At 27.5% G+C, this 23762-nt stretch overlaps 8 protein-coding genes across 8 annotated transcripts; 3 read left to right on the top strand and 5 right to left on the bottom strand. All coding sequences in view use genetic code 12, as the record gives it.

Moving 5' to 3' along the window:
- Positions 1-390: 390 nt before the first annotated feature.
- Positions 391-1337, bottom strand: RPL11 (60S ribosomal protein uL5; the record flags this gene model as incomplete). Its single annotated transcript, XM_051763118.1, has 2 exons — positions 391-912; positions 1335-1337. 2 exons carry the CDS (start codon positions 1335-1337, stop codon positions 391-393), a joined length of 525 nt encoding a protein of 174 aa, XP_051619990.1.
- A 342-nt stretch (positions 1338-1679) lies between these two features.
- PRE2 (proteasome core particle subunit beta 5) lies at positions 1680-2528 on the bottom strand (the record flags this gene model as incomplete). The annotated part of the gene is made up of 1 exon (XM_051763117.1): positions 1680-2528. The coding sequence occupies one exon, from the start codon at positions 2526-2528 to the stop codon at positions 1680-1682; it is 849 nt and encodes a 282-aa protein (XP_051619989.1).
- Positions 2529-2965: 437 nt separating this feature from the next.
- On the top strand, positions 2966-3630 carry KGF54_002617 (uncharacterized protein; the record flags this gene model as incomplete). The annotated part of the gene is made up of 2 exons (XM_051763116.1): positions 2966-2968; positions 3040-3630. The coding sequence occupies 2 exons, from the start codon at positions 2966-2968 to the stop codon at positions 3628-3630; spliced, it is 594 nt and encodes a 197-aa protein (XP_051619988.1).
- A 389-nt stretch (positions 3631-4019) lies between these two features.
- On the top strand, positions 4020-6524 carry KGF54_002616 (putative ATPase; the record flags this gene model as incomplete). The annotated part of the gene is made up of 1 exon (XM_051763115.1): positions 4020-6524. One exon carries the CDS (start codon positions 4020-4022, stop codon positions 6522-6524), a length of 2505 nt encoding a protein of 834 aa, XP_051619987.1.
- A 155-nt stretch (positions 6525-6679) lies between these two features.
- SGA1 (glucan 1,4-alpha-glucosidase) lies at positions 6680-11463 on the bottom strand (the record flags this gene model as incomplete). The annotated part of the gene is made up of 2 exons (XM_051763114.1): positions 6680-8097; positions 9000-11463. 2 exons carry the CDS (start codon positions 11461-11463, stop codon positions 6680-6682), a joined length of 3882 nt encoding a protein of 1293 aa, XP_051619986.1.
- A 1740-nt stretch (positions 11464-13203) lies between these two features.
- Positions 13204-15615, bottom strand: KGF54_002614 (uncharacterized protein; the record flags this gene model as incomplete). Its single annotated transcript, XM_051763113.1, has 1 exon — positions 13204-15615. One exon carries the CDS (start codon positions 15613-15615, stop codon positions 13204-13206), a length of 2412 nt encoding a protein of 803 aa, XP_051619985.1.
- Positions 15616-15998: 383 nt separating this feature from the next.
- AYR1 (acylglycerone-phosphate reductase) lies at positions 15999-16868 on the bottom strand (the record flags this gene model as incomplete). The annotated part of the gene is made up of 1 exon (XM_051763112.1): positions 15999-16868. One exon carries the CDS (start codon positions 16866-16868, stop codon positions 15999-16001), a length of 870 nt encoding a protein of 289 aa, XP_051619984.1.
- Positions 16869-18990: 2122 nt separating this feature from the next.
- Positions 18991-19422, top strand: KGF54_002612 (uncharacterized protein; the record flags this gene model as incomplete). The annotated part of the gene is made up of 1 exon (XM_051763111.1): positions 18991-19422. One exon carries the CDS (start codon positions 18991-18993, stop codon positions 19420-19422), a length of 432 nt encoding a protein of 143 aa, XP_051619983.1.
- Between the last annotated feature and the right edge of the window lie 4340 nt (positions 19423-23762).

The raw sequence follows: 23762 nt of genomic DNA, 5'->3' as shown, positions 1-23762 counted from the left end.
TAAATTTTTAGAGATGATGAAAATGAGCAGTCCTAGAGTTGCAGTTTTGTATCATGGTAACTATTGTTTTAAAAATTATAAATTAGCAAGATGTAACCTCTAAGCTAAAGCTATCATTTTCGAGATTAAATAGAAGTGAGTACTAAAGTTGGGCAAATTCCAGGTTGCACAAACTTGAAGTACTATACTTCATATGTTAATTGACTTTTTTGCAAGACAATGTATTCAAGAACTTGTTTAGGTCTGATTTGTAGGTTCGCGTAGGCTTGAAAGATTATCAAAAGATTATCAAAAGATTTAATTTTTCCTTGCAAATATTCTTGAACTATTGTTATGACAGGGATTATTGTTTGTTTTTTTATTACTATAGATACATAATACTTTTTAAATTTATTTATCTAAAACATCAGCATCATATCTAGTTTTGAACCATTGAATAGTATCTTCTTTATTAGTTTTATGGTTGTTACCAACGGTAGATCTAACTCTTTTTCTTCTTGTTACTCTAACACCAGCTCTTCCCATAACAACATAGAAATCCATACCATAAATTCCAATAGATGGATCATATTTAATACCTAAATCAATATGTTCATCAATACCAAAACCAAAATTACCAGTAGCAGAGAAATTTTTATTTCTTAATTGATATTCTTTAACTTTTAAACCTCTTTCTAAAATTTCTTCAGCTTTTGGTCCTCTAATAGTAACATGTACAGCAATTTTTTCATTTCTTCTAATACCAAAAGTTCTAACGGTATATCTTGCTTTTGATTGGACTGGGGTTTGACCTGATAATTGTTCTAAAACTTTTGAAGCTCTGGTTAATCTATCACCTGATTCACCAACACAAATGTTTAAGACTAATTTTTCAATACGTAATTCACGCATAGGATTTTGAGTTTTAGAAGACTATAAATAAAAATTTGTTAGTAAGTTTCGACATTTCAATTGTGATTCAAAGTTGATAAAAGTGCGCTATAGGAAAACATATGAATAATAGAAATTCTTTTATGTATCAAGTGAAATTATTGTGATTAATTTAATTATCCATGTTAAACTTGGTATAGTATTTTCTCATCTTAGAATCTAATATCCTGGAACATTATCTGGCTTCTGCTTCAATTAGCCATTAACACTTGTGAATCTTATATTGTCCTTCATTAAATTTATTAATTTGAGTCGACCTAATTGTAATTCATTATCACATCGTTTAACTTTGAAAGTTTAAATTTCTCATGATTTATCTTATTTCCATCTTAATGATCGTAAACAAATGTAGTACTCCCAGTATTCATATAATTCCCCTCTATCAACTAGCATATTGAACATACCATCGTTGATTATTGTTTTGTTGTTGTTGTTGTATATATGATTGATTCAAAAATCACTATATATGAATGAGATAAATTTTCACTTAGTAACAAAATTAAGTGTAAATTTTGGGACACAGAAGCAAGACAAAAAGGGTTGCAGCCCTACTAACCCACGTGATTACAAAGCCACTTGTACCAAAAATGGAAATATGAAACATTTACACAAAATTGTCCTGTTAATAATTTACGAGGCACAATTATTAGACAGAAATATATGTATATGATAAGAACAAATATTTAAAATGTAAAGAAATACTTTATCTTTTTAATCTTATATTTAGGTATATTAATTAACACAAATAATTAATCTTCAACATTAACAAAAGAATGTTCTTTATCTTTAACCTCCCAAAATAATTCACCAACATTATAATTACCATGATAAGTCCAACCTTCTTCATTAACATGATATAAATTAACTGAACCACCAGAATAAGCATCTCTATGAGTTGCTGCTAATATACTTCTTTTACCTAAATATAAAGCTTCTTCAACTGTTAAATCCCATTTATATTCTGAATCTAATACACCATAAGCAAATGTTTGGCCTGAACCAACACAAAATAAATCACCTTTTAATCTTGTACCATCAGAATCAACATAATATATTGTTGGACCTTCTTTTCTTGTATGTCCACATACCATTGTTCCCATAGAAAGACCCATCCCCTTATAAGAATAAACTAAATTAGATAATATTTTTGAAGCTGATGCAACTGATATTCTTTCTTTCTCTCTTAATTCATGTAATCTACATTGTGTACCTAACCAAGTTTCCCAAAATTGACAATCAGCTGCACCACCTGCCATTGTACCTAGTAACATTGGATTAATCCTTATGACTTTATTAACTGTTTGTGATGCAATCCAATTACCTGCGGTTGCTCTTGAATCAACTGCAACTATAATACCACCTTGAAAACGAAATGCTAAAGTTGTTGTACCATGAGCAATTTTTATTTTACAATCTGGATTTTGTGAATCATCTGTATGAGCTCTCAAAAAATCAGTTGGTTGTGATATTGGTGGAATTGAAATTGATGGTGCTAAATTTAATTGTTGTTTTGATGATTGTGAATTGTTGATTAAATTTATTTCATTTAATATATCATTATTTTTTGAATTTGTATATCTTTGAGCTATTGAGTTCATTGTGTTAGTAAAATTTTTAGAATTGAATGTGGTAATGACTTGATAATTGTTAATGAATTAATATTTAATTGACTATTGTTTGATCAATCTATTGCCCTTATATTATATATTTTGTTCGCCACTATGATTTTAAATCTTGTCAAAAAAGCTTCAGTGTCTTGAAATCAAAAGTGTTGACAAATATAGTTTTATTATATGAAATTAATTTTATTATCGAGTTCTTAGGACATATATCAGGTACTCCTCGGAAATTTGTTGATTGATAGTAATCTTGTCACGTCAATCACATTTCAAGAATTATTAATACGTGTTCATATATTTTGTGGGGTAAACTAGTTGTAAAATCTTAAATCTTTATCTAGATTGCATCAAATCTGGTGAAATAAATTCAAATCTCATCGCTAGACAAGTTATTAATATACATTAAACTAAACAACATGGTATGTTAACTATGATCTTTAAAGTAAGCTATATACTGGTTTTTGTATACTAACTTATTTGACTTTATTAGGCAGGCATAAAAAAGAAATCATCATTAAGAGATAAATCTCAAAGAAAATCACAATTATCATCAAAAATATCAGAATTTAAACAAGCACAATCTAATCAATCAAATATAAATGAAATCGAACATCATGAAAATCCACTACTAAAATTAGCTAAAACTACAAAGAAACAAAAACAAGCAGACAAAAGTGATAAATTTATTAAAACCTTAGTAAATAAAGTAACTTTTAATACAAGTGGAAATATAAGTAAATCATCATTACGTCGACAAAAGAAGAAACAAAAAGAACAATTAAAACCTAAAATGAATGAATTATTGAATAATTTACCAATAGATGAAAATGAAGGAGAAGAATCAAATCAAGAACCAAAAATTACAAATATAATAACTCATACTTTAAATAATGATAGTAATAATGAATTTATAAAAGATAAAAGACTGAAACTAAATAAACCAAATCCAATCAAATCTACTGGTCATAAATTAATAATGAAAGAAGAAAATAAAAATTTTAATGAAGTTTTGAAAAATCCTCAATTTAGAAATTCACCATTTGATGCTTTAAAAAATGCTATAAAACAAAATATGAACTGAAGTTTAATTAATTGTATTTACAATTTTCATAAAATTATTTATCTTGAAGACAAATTAATAACCTTAGTTCAATAATAAATATTGTAAAATGTATTTCTAAGATCATCTCTCTAAAATCCAATATCTCTTACTTTCTTAAATCCGATGAAAAATTATTAGATAGAAAATTGATAAGAAAAAAGAAAATATAAAGAGACGCGTATTAAAATTTATTTAATAGAATAGATCGATTTGATTTGATTTATTACGTTAATAAACGTTAATTCTTATTAGTACATGAGGTATATAAGCTCAGCAAGTTGGTTATATTAATTTGTATTATCAAGCTCTTTCAGATTAGACTTTCCCAAAAAATTTAGTACATAAAAAAATATTAAAAATAAGTTGGTATGACTACAACAGCAATTGAAATAATATCATCTGATGATGAAAATAATAATGATACAACAGCAATTGAAATTATATCATCTGATAATGAAATTAATAATGATACAACAGCAAATACAACTGATGGTAATTTGGAAGAATTAATTAAAAATCAACAAAGAGAAGATTCATCATCTAACAGTCATGAACAAGAAGAATTCACAAATTTATCGAAATCAGAGAAATTCACCAGATTAAATAATTTAATTGAAAAATCTCAAATTTATTCTCAAATAATTGCAGATAATATTCTTCAGTCAAGTTTAAAACAAAAGCAAGAGAAGCAAAATAATAAAACTCCCTCACCTTTAAAGAAGAAAAGAAAAGCAAATGATTTCACTAAAAAATCAGAGATAAGTGATGATACAACTTCAGCAAGAGCGGCTCTTGAAAAAGCTCAAACAACACATTCAATATCTCAACCTGACTTGGTTTCAGGTGGTCAATTAAAAGATTATCAATTAGATGGTTTGGAGTGGTTAGTAACTTTATACCAAAATGGATTAAATGGTATATTAGCTGATGAGATGGGTTTAGGTAAAACTTTACAATGTATTACATTCCTTGCTTATTTAATTGAAAATGGAATTAATGGGCCGTTTTTGATAGTTGTCCCACTATCAACTTTAGCCAATTGGTACAATGAGATTAAAAGATTTACCCCCGACGTAAATGTGCTTATGTATTCTGGTATAAAACAAGAAAGAGCTAATATAAATTTAGAAAATTACAAGAACCATATTGTATTAACCTCATATGAAATTTCAATTAAAGATTTTAAAAAATTTTCAAGTATTTCTTGGGAATATTTAATTGTTGATGAAGGTCATAGATTGAAGAATAGTCAATGTTTATTGATTAGATTTTTGAAAAAATTGCAAGTAAATAATAGATTGTTATTAACAGGTACTCCATTACAAAATAACTTAAATGAATTATGGTCGTTACTTAATTTCATTTTACCTGATATATTTCATGATTTAGAATTATTTCAGCAATGGTTTAATTTTGATCAATTAACAAATTTTGAACAAGATGAAGAAGATGAAAAAACCAAAAAATTAATGAAATTAAATATTCAAGAAACATTAATTAAAAATTTGCATACTATTTTAAAACCATTTATATTAAGACGTTTAAAAAAAGACGTTATCAAAGATTTACCTGCGAAAAAGGAATACTTGATTCATATTCCTTTAAGTGATTTGCAAAAGAAAATATACCGTGATGCTTTAAATTATAATTTACAACAAGGTTTAATAGAATCAAATTTAAAAGAATTTATTGAGTATAATCATAAAAAGTTGTTTGAAAACTATGATATTGACGAATTTTTGAAAAATGTAAATAAACTAAAACCAAAAGATAGAAAACAAGTAGTACATTATCAAGAAGCATTAAGTGATGACGAATTTATAGAAGAAGATGAAGAATCTTCATATTTCAATGACAACTCGAAACCAAAATTAAGCTATGAAGAAACTCTCAAACAGTTAAAAAAGATATCAAAAACAAAGGATAAACAAGAGTTTTTAATTATTAACCTATATCAACAAATCATTAATCATATAAAGCATTTGAAATTACAGTCATTGAAATTAATTCAATTGAGAAGTATTTGTAATTCTCCATATCTATATTATGAACCATTTCCTGTTGATGGATCCAAGGACAAGGAATTTATTGGAAAATTATTGGAAAACCTGTGTAAAATTAATGCATTGAGTCAAATTTTACCTCAATTAATTAAAAATGGTAATAAATGTCTTATTTTTTGTCAATTTACAAAGATTATGGATCTAATTCAGGATTGGTTAGTTTCAGAGAATATTGATGTATGTAGATTAGATGGTTCAACATCACAAGTGGATAGACAAAAACAAATTATTGCATTCAATGAAGAAGGTTCACCTTTCAATGTATTTTTATTATCAACAAGAGCAGGTGGATTAGGTATAAATTTAACAGCAGCAGATACAGTTATATTATTTGATAGTGATTGGAATCCTCAAATGGATTTACAAGCAATTGATAGAGTTCATAGAATTGGTCAAACTAAACCAGTAAAAATTTATAGATTTGTTGTTAGAAATTCAATTGAAGAAATTTTAATTACAAAAGCAAGTTCAAAAAGATTTTTGGAGAAATTGGTTATTCAAATGGGTGAATTTAAATTTAATAAGTTGAAAAAAGCTTTTAATAAAAACGGTGAGGGAGATGATAATAAGGATGATGACGATGAAGAGAATATGAGTGTCAGTGAATTATTAGAATTGAGTAAACATAATTTTTTACAAAATGATAAATCAAATGATGATACTGTACTGAATTTGAACAATAATGGACTTTTTTTTAATAAACGTGAAATGAAGGAATTGTTAGATAGATCAAAAAAGTGTTATACAAAAACTGATGATGAAAAATTTGATAATATTACAGTTTTTGAAACTACTGTTATGGATAATTGAGAGATTAGAAATTTAATAGAATGTACTATAAAATAAAAAGTGTTTATTTTTCGTTAATTGTCTACTGCTACTACTTAATAATTTAATTGTATGTTCAATCTGCGATACCTGATTGTTTCTAACTTCAATCATTGTCAAAATTCTCCCTTCCCTTTTTATACATCAATTATTGATAATAATTTATCTCTCCAGCGTATAGCATTCCATAATGCGCTATAACTCCAAGTTAATTCTCTAGCACCTTGCATAAACCCTGTGTTTCTATTAAATTGTTCTGATATTTGACCAGTTTCTAAATCTGAATGTCTTCTAACAACATTTAAAAATGAATCTCCATATTTGAATAATTGTATTAGTGTATTGTTGAAGTCTTTAGAGTTATACTCATAAGTTATATTTGTAATGTTTTCGTCTTTCGAATCAATTGATTTATTGTAATTTATGAATGGTTTAAAAAATTCATAATTTGACTTATCAATTTGTAAATCTAATTCAAACTTGTATAAATTAAATATAAATTGATAAAGAAATTCACTTGCTGTTGATGTTGCTAAAAACCATGGATTACCTTCTGATGTATTATGACCATCATATATGTCTTCAGGATACCTACCTAATCCACAACCAGTAATTGAATTATTGTCATTATCATTTGGATCAATATAATTAATAGTATACCTATATTTCATATCATCAACCAATTTTCTAAAAGAATTTAAAACATAAGAATTATTTATTTGAAATGGTATTCTAAAATTTTTTAAATTGTTATCATTGTGAAGGTTGTATTTCTCTATAAAATCCAATTCATGAGTGTGAACTACGGCTAAAGTTGATGCAATATCTAGTCCTCCTCTTTCTCCATTCTCTAATAATGATGGAATCTCAATTATATGATCTTTATCTTGATTAATGAAATTAAAGTCCTTTAAAATGTTTGACTTTAGCTTATTAAATGCATCCAATATGTCATTTGTAAACTCTGTATCTATACCATCAATTTTATCTTTGAAATAGTTAAACCAAATAAATCCTTGTTGTAAAGCTTTTAATTGAACCATTGATGTATAAAAATGTATAGAATCAATTTCTTCCCATAAATCAAATCCTTTACAGTCATAAAATTTTAAAATATATTGTAAATCAGGTTTTAAAATATCATTAAAAATAAACGTATAATTTTGTAAATTTGAATTTTGGAAAATTGAATTTGTTTGATTTAAATAATGAATAAATTCTAAAATTGTAGATATTCTTAATGCTGGTCCATCTCTTTGTGGTCTACCCCAATTTTCATTAAATGCTGTCATATCAACGTTAAATTTTGGTTCTCCTAATCCTTTTAAATCATTAAAATTACCCAGTTTATTTGGTACTCTTTGTAATTTGTATTCATTCAAAATGTATAATTCAATAATTTTTATAATATTTTTATTTAATGGCTCATTTCCATTATTATTACTAAGTTCATTTCTGTAATTATCTTCAATATAATAAATTAATGATTTTATTGAAATTGCTGAATCTCTTGTCCATTGATAATAATAATTAGGATCTGAAGTTGAAGGCGAGGCTACTATTGCTCCATTTGATAAAATATTATTTAAAATTGAATGTATAGTATTATTTCTTTGATAATTTATCCAAGTATTTAAGTTTGAATTGTCATGATTAATTTCATTTTTTCTATAATTGAATTTTGGTATTAAAAAATTATAAATTTTATTATAAATTTGATTAAATTGGATTAGTTCATTATTATTAAAAAAATTTATATTTAGTGATAATATAAGATTTAAATTAAATAGTATTGAGCAAAGTATGATCCTAAACTTTATTTTCATTGTATCATTTACCAGAATTTTAAGTTTAAGTTAATAAATAATTATTTCCTAGTGGAATTGCCATAAAAACTTATTATATAACTTTGATGAGTTTCAAATCTTTGTTTTCTTTTACTTGACCTCTTTTCTCCATGATTTTTGGAATCTGTTACACAAAATTGTGCTCTTGACCAAGTACTGCATATAAAAGATTAGATAAGATAAGAAGTATCACAATAATTTTCAGTATATTTTAGATGGTACCAGGTGGTTTTAATAATTATTAAATTAATAATTGTTAAATAATTTTGAATTTTATAGCCTTCGTTGCAACAACAATTCTTATCATGTAAACTATATCAGCTCTTTATTGTACTTTAAATCCGGGCAATGAAACTATCAGACAATTTGTTACTAAAAACTGGTTTCAATAGTTTAAATGCCATGAAGCTCGATGTAAGAATGTTTCTTATTAATTGCTACAGTATTCAAAAGATAAAATAAATAATTTTTAATATACATTAATTCTATTACACTATTAAAAAAACACTAAACACTTTTTCAAAATCAAACTCCACATTTAAATATAAAATTATTTATTCATATTTATTTGGAAAACTAATTATTGATTTTGCTCCATTTCTTTTCATACCTAAACTTCTAATACTTCTTCTTGAATTAAAAACAGGTCTTGGAGCTCCATTAATTTGACGATTCATTCTTCTTAACCACCAATTAGCAAAACAAATACTTAAAATAATAACAACCAATAAAACCCCCAATATACCATAAAACCAATAAATTGTTGATCCTTCACCTGGTACTTTAACATTCATACCAAATAAACCAGTAACTAAATTTAATGGAACTAACATTGTACCAATAATAGTAACTTTTGAAAACATTTCTGATATTTTGGTGTTTGAATTAAAACTTTCAACTTGTAATTGAGCTAAATAATTGGAATGAGATCTTGAGAAAATTTTTTCATAGGCTAATAAATTTTGAAACATGGTAATTATATGATCTTGAATATCACCTAAATATAACGCAATATCTGCTCTTGGACGTGCATTATAAGTAGTATTTTGAGCCCAACTACTAGGTGGTTGACCATAATGTTGTTGTTGCTGTGGTGGTGGTGGTGGTTGTGATCCTCCTCCACCTGATGATGATTGATTGTTTAATCCATGAATATTGGTTGATGATGAATGAGGTGATGAATATTCATCTCTTAATCTTTGTTGGTGTTGTCTTCTATAACCCGTATTAGCTTCATCTTGACATCTTTTAGCAAACATTTTAATAACATCAGCTTTACCTGATAATAATCTCATTAATGTCATAACTTTTCTTCTTGAATCACCAATTCTTTGCAACATATTACTAAAATCAGTATCTCTAGCTGTGAAAACTGCATCTTCAATAGCATCAGCTTCATATTCTATTCCATGAATTACTGGAGCAAAACTATCAGTAATATCATCAATCATTGCATAACAAAGCCAATCTGCGGTAACATCTACATAATCTCTTAATTGTCTAACTCTTCTTCTTACATTTGCAGGATGTGAAATTGGTGAAAAATGAAATGTTAATATTCCATCACGAAATACAACAATATAAACATTGATTGGTTCAAGATAATCTTCAGATTCTTTATCAGGTTCAAATGTATGAAAACAAACAAAATAATAACTTTTAAATAATTCAACTTTTTCTCTTGTTTCTTGCATTCTAATATCTTCAGCTGTTAATGGATGGATTCCAAAAGCTTTTGCTAACATTTTCATTTCAGCATCAGTTGGACAAGTACAATCAAGCCACCAAGTTTCTTCCCCATTATGAAATAATTCTCTAATAGATTGCCCATTAGAAACTAAGGAAGGAATATCAGGAGCATGAACAGTTTCTTCATTTTCTGAATGGAAAAATGAAAATCTATCAGGTAATGCTCCATTAGCTCCATCTGAAATTCTTGCACCTCCGAATTTAACTTGTTCAATTGATGATTTATCATCATCTTCTAAACTTTCTTGTTTAAATTTAATTTCTTCAATTGATGATGATGTAGTTGCAGAATCTTGAATTTCTTCTGAACGTGTAAATGATTTTAGAATATTTTTTGGAGTATATTTTAAAGCAGCACTACTTGTTGGTTGTCTACTAATTCCAGAACTACTGTTATTTCTATTATTATTATTATTATTACTACTGAATTGATCAATGGTATCGATAATCAGTTTATTTTTACTAATAAATTGTTTTTGAATTTCTGCTTCTTCTCTTTCTTCTCTAATAAATTCATCAATTTCATCAAAATCAATACCATTAATTTTAATATGTTCACGCATCATTGGGAAACAAACATCTTCCTCAGTTTCTTGAGAACTTCTCGAACCATGAGAATCAGCTTCACTATCAATTGAAGAACGTGATTGTCTTCTAATTTTAATTTCTTCACCATTCCCATTATTAGTAATTACAAAACTTTCATTAGTTTTAGTTTTTATCATTGGACTTAAAATATCATTTTCAAAATTATTTGACATAGAACGACCATTTTTTTTGGATTGTAAATTTTCAAGAGTTGATCTACGTCTTGATTTGGTAGGTAATGGTTGAGGAGTAGTTAAATTAATATTGATGGGATTAGTTGGTGAAATTGATTGATTGTTTAAAGGTATTGTTAATGGTGAATCATCATCTTCTTTTAAATAAAAATCTTTTCTTAATGTAGTCATATAAGATCTATTTAATTGAGGATTAACATTTTCTCCAACTGATGATCTTCTAGCTGATGATCTTCTAATAGATTTTTTTCTATTTCCTTCATTTGAATATATTTCTTGTTTAGTTTGTTGGTGATGATTATGATTACTATTAATTGAATTGGAACGAATTTTGTTGTTATTAGTAGATGATAAATTTAAACCATTTTCTTGGGTATTAGTAGTGGATTTATTTATTGGTTCATTTGTATCATCCTCATCTTCAGAAACAGCACAACTTGTACTTGTCATTTGATTTCTATGATCATTAAGTACTTCATCTGTATTTAAATTATTATGTTGACTGCTATTTGTAGGTTGAAAATAACTTTCAGTATCAGACATCGTTGATTATTGTCTTATGTCTTTTTATTGATATATTGAATTAAACCAATATTTGAACTGTTTTTTGTTGCCTATTTTTAGTTTGCTTTAAGATTAATTGTTTCAAATCTATTATTAAACAATTTAAGTATTCATAGTAATTTAAAAAAGAACTACTTTTGAATTTCAATCGTCTATGAATCCTTTGTTCGATGCTTTATTATTAAAAGCTGTTGAGATGAATTTGGAATGAATATTAAAATGAAAGATTGTTAAATTTTTACTCTTCTCTTTTCGAAATTAAACACACAAGTTTAAAATTTAAAAACAATAAAATTAATTAATAAAATCCTTTTTGAATACTTGTTTTGATTAATTAATTATTTATTAAAATATTCTAACTTCTATTAATCATTAATGATAAAAATTGGTTAATTAAATGATGATATTTAAATTTCATAAATGTAAAATTAAATTAAATGATGTTGTTAAAAAAAAAGTAAGAAATAAAATGAGAAGAGAAAAAAAAAAAAAAAAAATTTTTGGTTGTAATTTTTTATTTCTATCTATTTTTATATTTATATCAAATAGTCTAAACTATTTTTAAATATTTCGGAAAAGAGAAAGAAAGAAAAAAAAAATACATAGATTTTAATAGAGAGAAAGAATGACTTTAGATGAATTAGAATTGATTGAAAATGGAATTATCTCAATAAATATATATATAATTATGAAAATATCAATTATAAAAAACGTATTTCTTATGTTATTTGTAACATCAGTTTATAAGTATTATTAAAGAATATTAAATAAGATTTATTTTATAAGGCGGTAATTGTTTAATTCAAATTATTTATTAAAACATTGCAATATTAATTTTTATAAAATGTTTCAGATTAAACATTGACTCAACAAAATTTAATATAATGTACTATATACTTAAGATTGATCAGAGAAATACTAAAGAAAGCGGAATGTATATGTTTATAATTTCATATTATATGTTATTAAAGTCAAGATAATCCTTTTGATCCTTTAACTCTATTTGATTAGACTTTTTTTTTGCTCAAGTTTAATACCAAATTGAAGCACTTAAAATATTTTGATATTATAAAGATTTTAAGTTTGAAAATTTCAGTTAAAAATATTACTTACTTACTATATTAATGATGAATATATTATATACTTTAAATTGATAATTCAAAGAAAGTAAAAAATGATGATCTTCAATTTTATAAATAGAATATAAATTACCCCTTTAAAATAATTCATCTACTAATTTAATATGAAATTTTCAAATATTTAATAAGCCTCTCTTTCCCACGTTTGAAAATTTTTCAATCATTTTAAATTCCCTCAATGTTGGGTTTTGAATGAGAAAAGTTGTGCTGACTTTAACTGACTCATGATCATGTTGTTGATGATGATGATTGTGATTTTATCAGATTGAAGGATATTTTTGTGTATATTAATATTAAAAAATTTTATATGGAGATAACTTCTTTATAAACTTCTTAATTAATGATAAGTAAATCATGTTTTATTTTTATTATATAGATCTATTTCTGGTATTAACAAATAATTTTCAGTAAAGACTGCAAATTATTTAAACTTTTGAAACGATCGTTCAACTAATTAAGTTCAAATTATTATACATCGTCTATAAATTTATACAAAAATGTATCTATACTTATAAATTACACAGTAAAAATAAAAGCTTTCAATTTCAAAATAATTCGATATATCTACTACTAATTATCTTTAAATTTTTGCTTTTATTAAACTTTCTATTTCCTTTGAAGAATTTTTATCATTATTAGTATTAACTTTAATTTCATTATCATCATTAAGGTCATTAATATCATTAATTTGATTATTTTCATCATTTAAATTTGAATCTAAATCTTTACAATTGAATAAATTTTCACAAAGATGATTTATAACTCCCCATCCATAACCATTTGAAAATCTTCTTCTTACTATAATATTATTATGAGCATCTGGTGGTAAATTAACTAAAACTTTTCTCCAATATAATTCATTAGTATGATATTTATTTGCAATAAAAACTTGTTTATATAATTTCCAATTTCCTGAAAATTTTTTAAATATTTTAAATTCTTTTAACCATTTATTAAACTGATTTTCATTTGTATCAGTAGTAGTTTTGTCATCAATTTTTGAGATTTCTGATTTATTAAAATGATAAAATTTATCGTGAAATATCACTGGTTGTCTTGTATCTGGATTCATAATATACTCTGAAGATGGAATTGGGCATATAAGAGTATTAATTGCAGATTCAATGGCTGAGGCCCTTGGAGGCACTATAATTTCTATTGATTCCTCTGTGGTATTTGAATTGGTTGTATGCATTGAGTTATTGTTATGATTATTACTATTATTATTGTCATCATCATCATCCTTTGATTCTTCGTTGGCATTGTCTTGATTAGCTTCATTATTATCCTTAGCAGTAGCATCAAGATTCATAGAATTGTCAGTATCTGATCCTTTAATTGAAAAATGTTTATATTTCCTCTGTCTTTTATTCAATTTTGCTTTTGCAGGCAAACTTAAATTTAAAAATTGACTATATTTATTTTTGGCAAATTTTAATTTATGATTCTTATGATTCAGTTTTTCGTATTGTACTTTACTGTGATCCGATTCAACGACTTCTTTCTTATCATTATCATTTGTAGCCCTTTCCGCTTCGTTTGTCTGTTCACTTTCTTCACTTACTGGTACTTCACCCACATCGTCTTCACTCTCATTGCTTTCAGCTCGATTTTTATTCTCTAGATTTGGTTGATTATTAATGTGGTTTGTTCGTTTTAATTGATTAACATCTCCTAAAGCTTCATAATCCAAATATAAAAGTGCAGCTGTTCTTAAAGGAACAATACCATCATTAATTGCATTTGCATATACTGTTAGTTTCTCAAATTGACCTAAGAAAGATTGTAAAGGATCATCAGGTAATGTTTCTAGAACCGGTTTAAAGCTATCTTTTGTATGATGATCTTTCAATTCAACATCTTTCCAACCAGGTAATCTTCTCAGTAAAGTTAAGTCTCGACCAGTCTTACCTAATGTACCGATATCTAAAAACCAAGATAATAAAAAATTTAATTCGTTTAATATACCTAGAAAGGGACTTGCTAGAGCTATTAAATTTATTGGTTTCACATTCATCTTGTCAAAATAATCATTTCCTTTAATCAGTAGAATATATTTAATAGCATATAATTGAACAATTCCTCCTAATGAATGTGCAATGAATGAAATTTTATCAAATTGATAAGGTTCTTTTTCAAAAATATCTATTATATAATCACCAACATTTCTTCCCAATTTCTTAACTCCTTTCTCAGTTCTCCCTGCATTGTATCTATAACCTCTAATTATAATATTATCTTTTACTTTCGATTCTATTGTTTCCTTTAAATACAACATATCGGCTGTTAAATTAGAAAAAATCCCATGTGTAACGATTATTAAATGTACAGGTTTTTGAGGATATGGAGGTTCTTTACTCCATATATCCGTAGTATTTTTTTTAATAACAGAAAGTTGTGGGTTAAATGACGTATTAAAATTATTCTCGTGTTCTGATTCCTTTTCAATCATTTTTTCCTCTTGTTCATTCATGCCAATACTTGTTAAAGTCCTGGCTATTTTATTCAATCCTAATTGTTTCATAACTCTTAAATCTTCACCTATCATTAGATCATAATCCACTTCTGTCTTTTTACTAATTACAATTTGTGAAATCACATCAATTTCCCATCGATATATTTGGATCTCTATATCATTTTCAAATTTTTTTTCGAACAAGGAATTATGATTTAGTAATAATTCAACATTGAATGACTGATTAGGTTTTATTTGATTCTCAAATACAACTTCAGGATTTTTCTCAATGTTTTCGGGAACAAATTCCTTTTTGGAATCATAATTACAAGGAACAACGTGACAATATAATATAAATGGACCACTTAACAAATGAATCGCCCTAATACCTGTATTTTCGATATTTTTTAATCTAAAATAAAATTTCGATATGTTTGAATTATTCGAAAGTTTTTTATATTCCACAATATATCTATTTACTTCTCCAATTTTTAATTTATCTTTGTCTCTATACCATAGAGATAAATCTTTTGTCATTTCTTCATTTACATAGATGATATCAGTATGAATGAGTGAATACTATGAAATTCATTGATTATAATTAAAATTTTGAACTTGTCAGAAAGTATTGTTAGTTATTTTAAGTATTTGATATTATAATAAGCGCAATAGATATAAAATTATAATTTCTATACAGAAAATACGGAACTTAAAATAATTGACACAAAACTATAAGAAATTTGATTCTCAAATTATATGGATATTCAAGATTTGATATTAGAGGTTCAAAATCATTATTAGCATTATATGTATTAGAATTTATAAAAAGAGTATCAGCATTCAAAATAAGTTAATCATGAATTGCTTTGAATGAAACAATTTTTTTAGATATTGCTCTAACAACAAAAGGACTAATTTCTTTAATTATATTTCTTTCTTAAATAATCAAAAACGGTGTCTAATTTAAACTTCCTGATTAAAGCAAATTCAACAATTCTCCTAGGAATGAAAGTTAAAACAAATGAAAGAAATAAGGCCATTTTTCCCCTATAGTAATTCAAAGAGCCACCAAGAGTTGCATTTTCAAAGTCGCTTGCAACCAATTTGGCATAAACATTAGCATCCATGGGATTGTTTTTTGCTGCCATTTGTCTTCTTTCATCAAATGATGTTTGAATTCCTGGAGAATTGTAAATAGAAGTTTCTGGTAATGATCTTTTATCTTCAATATCAGTCTTAACACCACCAGTTATAATATTAATAACTTTTACATCAAACGGTCTCATCTCAACTCTTAATACTGCAGCATATTGATGAATAGCTGCTTTAGTAGCTGAATAGGTACATGAGAATGGGAATGGAACAATTCCACTAACAGATCCAGTAAATCCAATTACTCCCTTGGCTTTAATCAATAAAGGTACAAATTCTCTAACCATTCTCATTGGACCAAATACATTAACTTCAAAACATTGCTTAATTTGTTCATCCGTTACATCTGTTGCCGGAAAAGTACAAGATTGACCAGCATTATTATATAAAATATCCAAATATTCATTACCAGTCTCACTTATAAGATATTCTTTCGCATCTTTAACACTCTGCAAATCACTTACATCTAATTTAAAGATTTTAACTCCATAATCATCCTTTAATGCTTGCATTGACTCCAATCTTCTAGCACCTGCGAAAACCATATAACCTCTTTTTGAAAACTCAATTGCAGTCGCAAACCCAATACCAGACGAGGCTCCTGTGACTAATGCTACTTTTTGACGATCTGATGGCATATTAGATTTTATACAATGTTTCAGATATTTATTTGAATGAAAGTTGTAATATTATGATTAAGGAAAATTAAAATATGAAAAAACTTCACTTGATAATTCGTTTTTGCTTGTTTGTATGAATAAAGACGCAATTTTGATAATAAATGTGTGTTTCTGTATAAAATTGAGTACGTAATGGTTTATGACAATTAATTGATCTAAATCTCTGTGTTTGTTTGATAGAATCTATAAATTAAATTCTTATCAAAAAGATTATTTTTTTCAGTTTTAACCGTGGGGTAAAGTTGTAAATCAAGATAACTAATCGTATGACCATGATAATATGAAAAGGTTTATATTTAGGGAGAGCATATACTCTTACTATATATATCACTATCAATATTAAGAACTTCTCATATATATAAGATAATTCACTTTTAAAACACCAGAGCTATTTAGGGACAATCTCAAAAAGAATAAATAAATATCAATCCCCGTTTTCTATTCTTCAACTAATTAATTACCAGTCGTTTGGCCCATCTATTTCTTACTGAAGTCGCTAAAATCTTTTAAAAGATCAGATTCATTGAAGTAATGCATATGTTTTTTGATTATGTCGTTATTTGAACTTAAATTAGCGTTTTGAATGTGAAGTACAGGCACGTCGTAGCAATACTTATCAAACCAACTTTTATTACTTGGATCCATTATATCCACTTGATTTAAATCGATTTTAATACTATGGTTTTTGGGAAAGGTTTTGATGGCCGAATTAAGTATTTGTTTCGCATTACTACAAAGCATGCAATCTTCTTTCGTGAAGAAAGTTAACGATAATTTATTACTATTATTGGTGGATAGATATCGATGAATTCTAAAAACTCTAGACATGTAAAAAAGTTAATTGTTGGTTATTTTGTAAAATTTTTCCAATATGATAATGGTCCTTTAGAATGATTCTCTTCGATAACTTTTTTCTGTATTCAATTCGTGATAACGGACCTACGTCCCATTGCAGATTAGTTAAAAATCTCAAATATATTTTAAGCACATTGTTGTTTTGCTTGTTATATTCACATTTCTAATTCGTACTTATCAATCTACTCAACATCACACGATACAAGGACAGAAGTTACAAGATAATTTAGTCAATTAACCACCAACACTACTCATTATAGCTATAGAAGGGTTTACAAGGATTCAATTCAAACTAACTAAAACTTATTGAATATTTTGTCGTCAACAAATATTTTTGATCGAGTGTTGCGCGACATCAAAATATTTTACACAAAAAAGTGTCGACGACTCTATACTTACTAATAAATTATTGTCTGTCTGTACCTTATTTTGAATCTTGAGTGATTTTAAATAGTGGGTGAAAATTAACCTCCATCGGATATCAATTTTCGGGGGTGACATAAGCGTGTTGAGGCCGGTAAAGCTTAATTTATTGAGCACTAATAATGTAACGCCAACTTTAATAAATAGCAGAATTACTTTCAACATCAAGCAAAATTAAGCAGGTGTGTTGAAATCTAATTTTTTTAGATGGATTCATGAGTTCTCAAATTGCTAGTATGAGAAACATATTGACAATTTAATTGGAGAGGTTACTAGCTATTTGATAGACTTGGTATAAAAAGAATAGAAATTAACCTTTTTGTAGAACGCAACCAGTTTTTTTTATCGAGGATATAAAGTCACGTTAGCGCAAAGTATTTGGTAGCTCATGGAGGTTATTTTTCCCTCAACATTTTAAATTGATTGATTTTAAATTCCCATCCTTGGCTGCACGATTTACAATATTTTTATGCAAACCAACTAATTTATATACAGAATTTGTCTGAAATATTGGAACTCTTAATTTTGTCTTAATTTGGAAAATTAATTAAAAATTTGACAAAATAAAAAAAGTCTGACATTAAATAGAAATGTTCAACAATTAAACAAAAAAATATTCAAGTATTTTAACTTTATCAAAGTCTTATTCCAAACATATTCAATATCAACTACCATTTTCTAGTGTTAATCATTCCATAATTCAATCTCAAATCGTCGCTTCTTTGGTCTAAGTTTGTCCCTTTATTTGAAAGAAACCATCTAGTCTTGCTTCAAAACGTATAAAATATTGGTATTTTTGAAAATGTTATTTAATAACTATCATACGGTTCATTTACAAAATATCAATTGTACCACCAATATTTTCAATTCAAATAATTCACAAACTAATCCAACAAACGACTACTATGAAAACCAAAGATCAAACGAGTGTAATAGTCCAAATAATAGTCAAAATGATGCTAGGCAAAATTATTTTTTTAATGTACCTGCAACAAATACAACAGCACCTACATATGCTCAACCTCAACCTCAACCTCAACCTCAACCTCAACATCCATCACATCCTCCTTCAAAACAACAACGTCATCATCAACAACAACAAGATCAACATCAACAAACTCAACAACTTCATCGGCAACATCATCAGCAACTCAATCAACATCAACAGCAACTCATTCAACAGCAACTCAAGGTTTTACATAATCTGCTTTGTGTTAAGGATGGGAATTTCTAGAAAACCTAAAAAAACATATACAAAGTGGGGTTTTCCAATTTACTTAATATCAAGATAGATGAAAATTTTATTTTTAATAATTGATTCAACGAAGTGTGTCACTAGTCTGATATGAAGCATTCAAACTCATTGGTTTAATGCGTGAAGCAGTTCAAACACGGGGCATATTTCTCGATCATGGAAGAAAACCTCTAGAGCTAGAGCTCAATGGTTCATTAAAAGTCCAAGTTGTTTAAAGAGAATTGGAGAAATAGCAAGAAACTGACATGAGGAGAAATTAATTGATGTTGGAAAAAGAACTAAATTCATTATGATTGACACAGACGCTTTCCCTCTCAATTGTTGGATTTACTTTGCGTAAATTATTTACAGCGTTAGTCAGGATCTAATTTAATTAAGACTTTTTACTTGTTGAAACATACTGATGATTTTAAACCACCACTTTTGAAACCCAAAATGAGAAGTCAAAGTAAGAAGAAATTATGGGCGCCTAATCAAAGGTATCATAACAGAGAAGCCAGGTAAGGCGTATATTGTAGGGTCGATTATCTTAGTATGTGTAACAATTACGACCTACTTGAGTACTGGGTAGATTTTGAAACAGCTTTCTAAAGTTAAAAATTATTCAAAAGATTTGAAAAAAACTGTATACTCAAGATTTTTTTGTACATTGATCTATTTGAATACTTTGAAGGTCATTCAAAAAGCCAATGATTTTATGAACTAATCAACAAATGGTTAACTATAGTTCCAAGTCATGCTATATCTATTGGGAGAAATATGAACATTACTTAGCACATGTCAAATATTTCATACAGCTGTTGCAAAAATATCATCCCATAAAAAGAGGTACGCTTTTAGCTGATACTCTATTGAAACAAAGTTAGCAATATAATGAACCAATATAAGCTGATCATAATTTCGACAAAGAAACCAAACGCTGTGTTGAGACCCTTCAAGATTGATTCTAAAAAAGTAATAATCAGCAATTTCAGTTTCTCTAGGTCATTATTCCAACAAGGGCTTGTAATCACATGAGTACTAAAACCAACATAATTGGAAAGATGATAGAGCTTGAGAATCACAGTAAAAAATATCTCAACAATAAGTATCAAAATACGAAAACAATTAATACTTATTGAAAACTACCTAACAAATGTATACCCTTCATATGATTTCGGTTTTGTCAATGTATCTGTTTTTTTTGAATAAATAACTGAAGCAGCACTGAAAAATTTGTTTGATTACTTAGAAAATTCACATAAAAATAGAAGAATCTCAAGGAGTTATTCTATAAATCAAGCTTCAAGCGGATTAAAGTCACTGAACAACCACCTTCACAAAGTGCTCAAAATTTGAATAATTTTGACCCCACTGTTAAATCCTAAACGTATTTAGTAACTAGTCAGACTCAATAAACTAAAACTTGTGCTCCTCTTGATGGTGTAGTTACTTATGTACTTTAGCCCGTGTTTTTCCATCAACTCTATTACTATTCAGCGGAAGAGTACGGATTAAAAAACTGGTGTACGGATGTTGATGTTTGGATGTCAGACTCATATAGTAAAATAGGTATCAATTAAGTCACTCAAACATAAGCTCAATTATTTTGCAAAGTAGACCATACCAGTGAATGAGGAGTAATCGATAGAAAGAACTAGAAATCTAAGCTTTAGCAAAGTCAAAAAATTGAGCTTAAAGCTGACTTTATCAGACATTTTTTTCAATTCATATTCAGGGGTACAAGATTTTAAAGTTCGAAGTATGCCTTTCTACTCAATATTAACTTAATTGAACCAATAAAACATTTTAAAACTTGCTGGAGTATTAAGGGAAATGATCTGATGCATAGAAAGGCATACTGGCTTCTAACCGTTAATGTCTTTAAGATATGTGCCAAAACTTACAATTTCTAATTATTACAGCCAGATGTCAGATTTCACTGAATGACCAGTTAAATCACTATTATTGCAACCAGTTAAATCACTATTATTGCACCCCTCCTAATTTAGAAACATCAAGTAGGGGCGCAAATTTTAAAATTTTCAAAGAGAAAGATTCATCTATATTTGATAATGATAACTACATGTAAAAACAGAATGAAAATATTTTTCAACAGCTTTTGGACATGTTCTTCACTGATTTCTCTACTCTTAAATTCTTTTTATTTTCTCTTTCATTACTTGACGTATTTAAGACATGTCCATCTAGCATGCTAAATATACACATATCGCAATTACTCCAAAACGTAAACTATGGCAGTTTGGAAGTGTTTCAAATCTGAGATCAAGATCCAAAGGGATCTCAAATGAATTTAACTATTGCGGTAATGCTGTAGTTGTATCTTTGATATGGCATAGTAAGATCCCGTAAGTATTGGTGTAATGTTGTGGTCAGATCTGAAGATATGGCAAATCAAGATACTGTACGTATTGTTGTTGAGAATTGACCAAATCTAAGATTCAGTTCGTTTTTAATTAGATTTAAGGTACATGAGGCCCCTGGGATCTGATTTGGTGTAGATTTAAGTTACAGATAACGTCTCAGATCCAAAACTATGAAAGTTTGAAATTTGTGTAAATAGAAAGTAGTTTTATTTTTTCTTTTTTTGGTTGCAAAACTATTTAAATTTAAGTCAGGTTAGTTAGGTGTTGGCTTTACTAAAGTTTGAAAAGACGTTGAAGATATACGCTAAACTAATAAAATCGAAACACCAAAAAACCATCAATATAGCTACTCATGTTCCTGAAACAAGTGTTTGTTACTTATCATTGATGCTAGTAATGAAAGCTTTAGCAAATCTCTTTCCTCCATTTTTACGACACGACTTCTAGCCTTAGGAAAATACTTATTTTTCTTGAAATCAGGAAATTCAATCTTACATGATTAATTTCATTCGTTTCACAACAGCAATTAGCACCTCATCTACACTTCAGCTAATTCTATCATTCATAAAATTTCAATAGTACACTATGAATGGTCGATCAGCAATTCTAGGAACATCTTTAACAGCTTGAGAAGGGCCTGAGGGTAAAATGTAATTTAGGCTACGATTGTTTCCAGTTCGAGGGTAGTGAAAGTCGGTCTGAAAGAGCTGGCTCGAACAAGAATGATGTTAATATTTGGTCAAAAATGAATACAAATTAATAGAAAACTAGCCATAGATAGATCAAACTGCCCTTTTTCTGTTTAAATGCCCTAGAGTACAAATCAATAAGAAAAATAAATGTAGTGACGACATACATATATTTCTGATATTAGATCAAGTGTGGAGAATTAAAACATTTGCATGATCAATAGACACAAATGCATCTAGAACACTAAATTGAAAGTGGTAAAGTAGCATCGTCATAAGCACTTGATTGTTTCATCCATTAGAAACAATTAGAGATTGGAAGAGACAATGCACGAAGAGATCAGAAGGATATCCAAATTGAGTGGAAGTAGGTCATCACTAATGTCGTGTCGTCAGATTGTATTTCAGAGCGTTCGGGTTCGGCTGGAGATCTCGGGTAAAAAATTTTCAAGTAATTTTCCAATCAGATCTTGATTCATCAATGGCCAAGTGGTCTGTACCATGGCAGAGAATATAGAGCATGCTTGTTCAACTCTGTTCAAAGTCAGTTTAACTCTTTAATTTGATATGCTGAATCTATGATTTATGTTATGTCGAATTTACGTTTTCTGTTATGCTAGATCTACATTTTTTGTTATGCTAGATCTACATTTTTTGTTATGCTAGATCCAAGTCTTTTGTTATGCTAGATCCAAATCTTTTGTTACGCTAGATCTACATTTCTTGTTATGCTGAATCTATGTTTTATGTTATGCTAGATCTATGTTTTATGTTATGCTAGATCTATGTTTTATGTTACGCTAGATCTATGTTTTATGTTATGCTAGATCTATATTTTTTGTTATGCTGGATCTATGTTTTATGTTATGCTGGATCTATGTTTTATGTTATGCTAGATCCAAGTCTTTTGTTATGCTAGATCTATGTTTTATGTTATGCTAGATCTACCTTTTTGTTATGCTGAATCTACATTTTTTGTTATGCTAGATCCAAGCTCTATGTTATGCTAGATCCAAGTTTTATGTTATGCTGGATTTACATTTATTGTTATGCTGGATCTATGTTTTATGTTATGCTGAATCTACAATTTTTGTTATGCTAGGTCTACATTTTTTGTTATGCTGGATCTACAATTTATGTTATGCTAGATCTACCTTCTTTGTTATGCTGAATCTATGATCTATGTTATGCTAGATCCAAGTCTTTTGTTATGCTAGATCCAAGTCTTTTGTTATGCTAGATCTACTTTTTTTGTTATGCTGAA

The sequence above is a fragment of the Candida jiufengensis genome (assembly GCF_024610255.1).
Source record: "Candida jiufengensis strain CBS 10846 chromosome Unknown scaffold3, whole genome shotgun sequence".
In the NCBI taxonomy this organism is placed as follows: Eukaryota; Fungi; Ascomycota; class Pichiomycetes; order Serinales; family Debaryomycetaceae; genus Lodderomyces; species Lodderomyces jiufengensis.
Note: the sequence above shows the minus strand (reverse complement) of the source record. Positions and strands in the feature narration are given on the sequence as shown.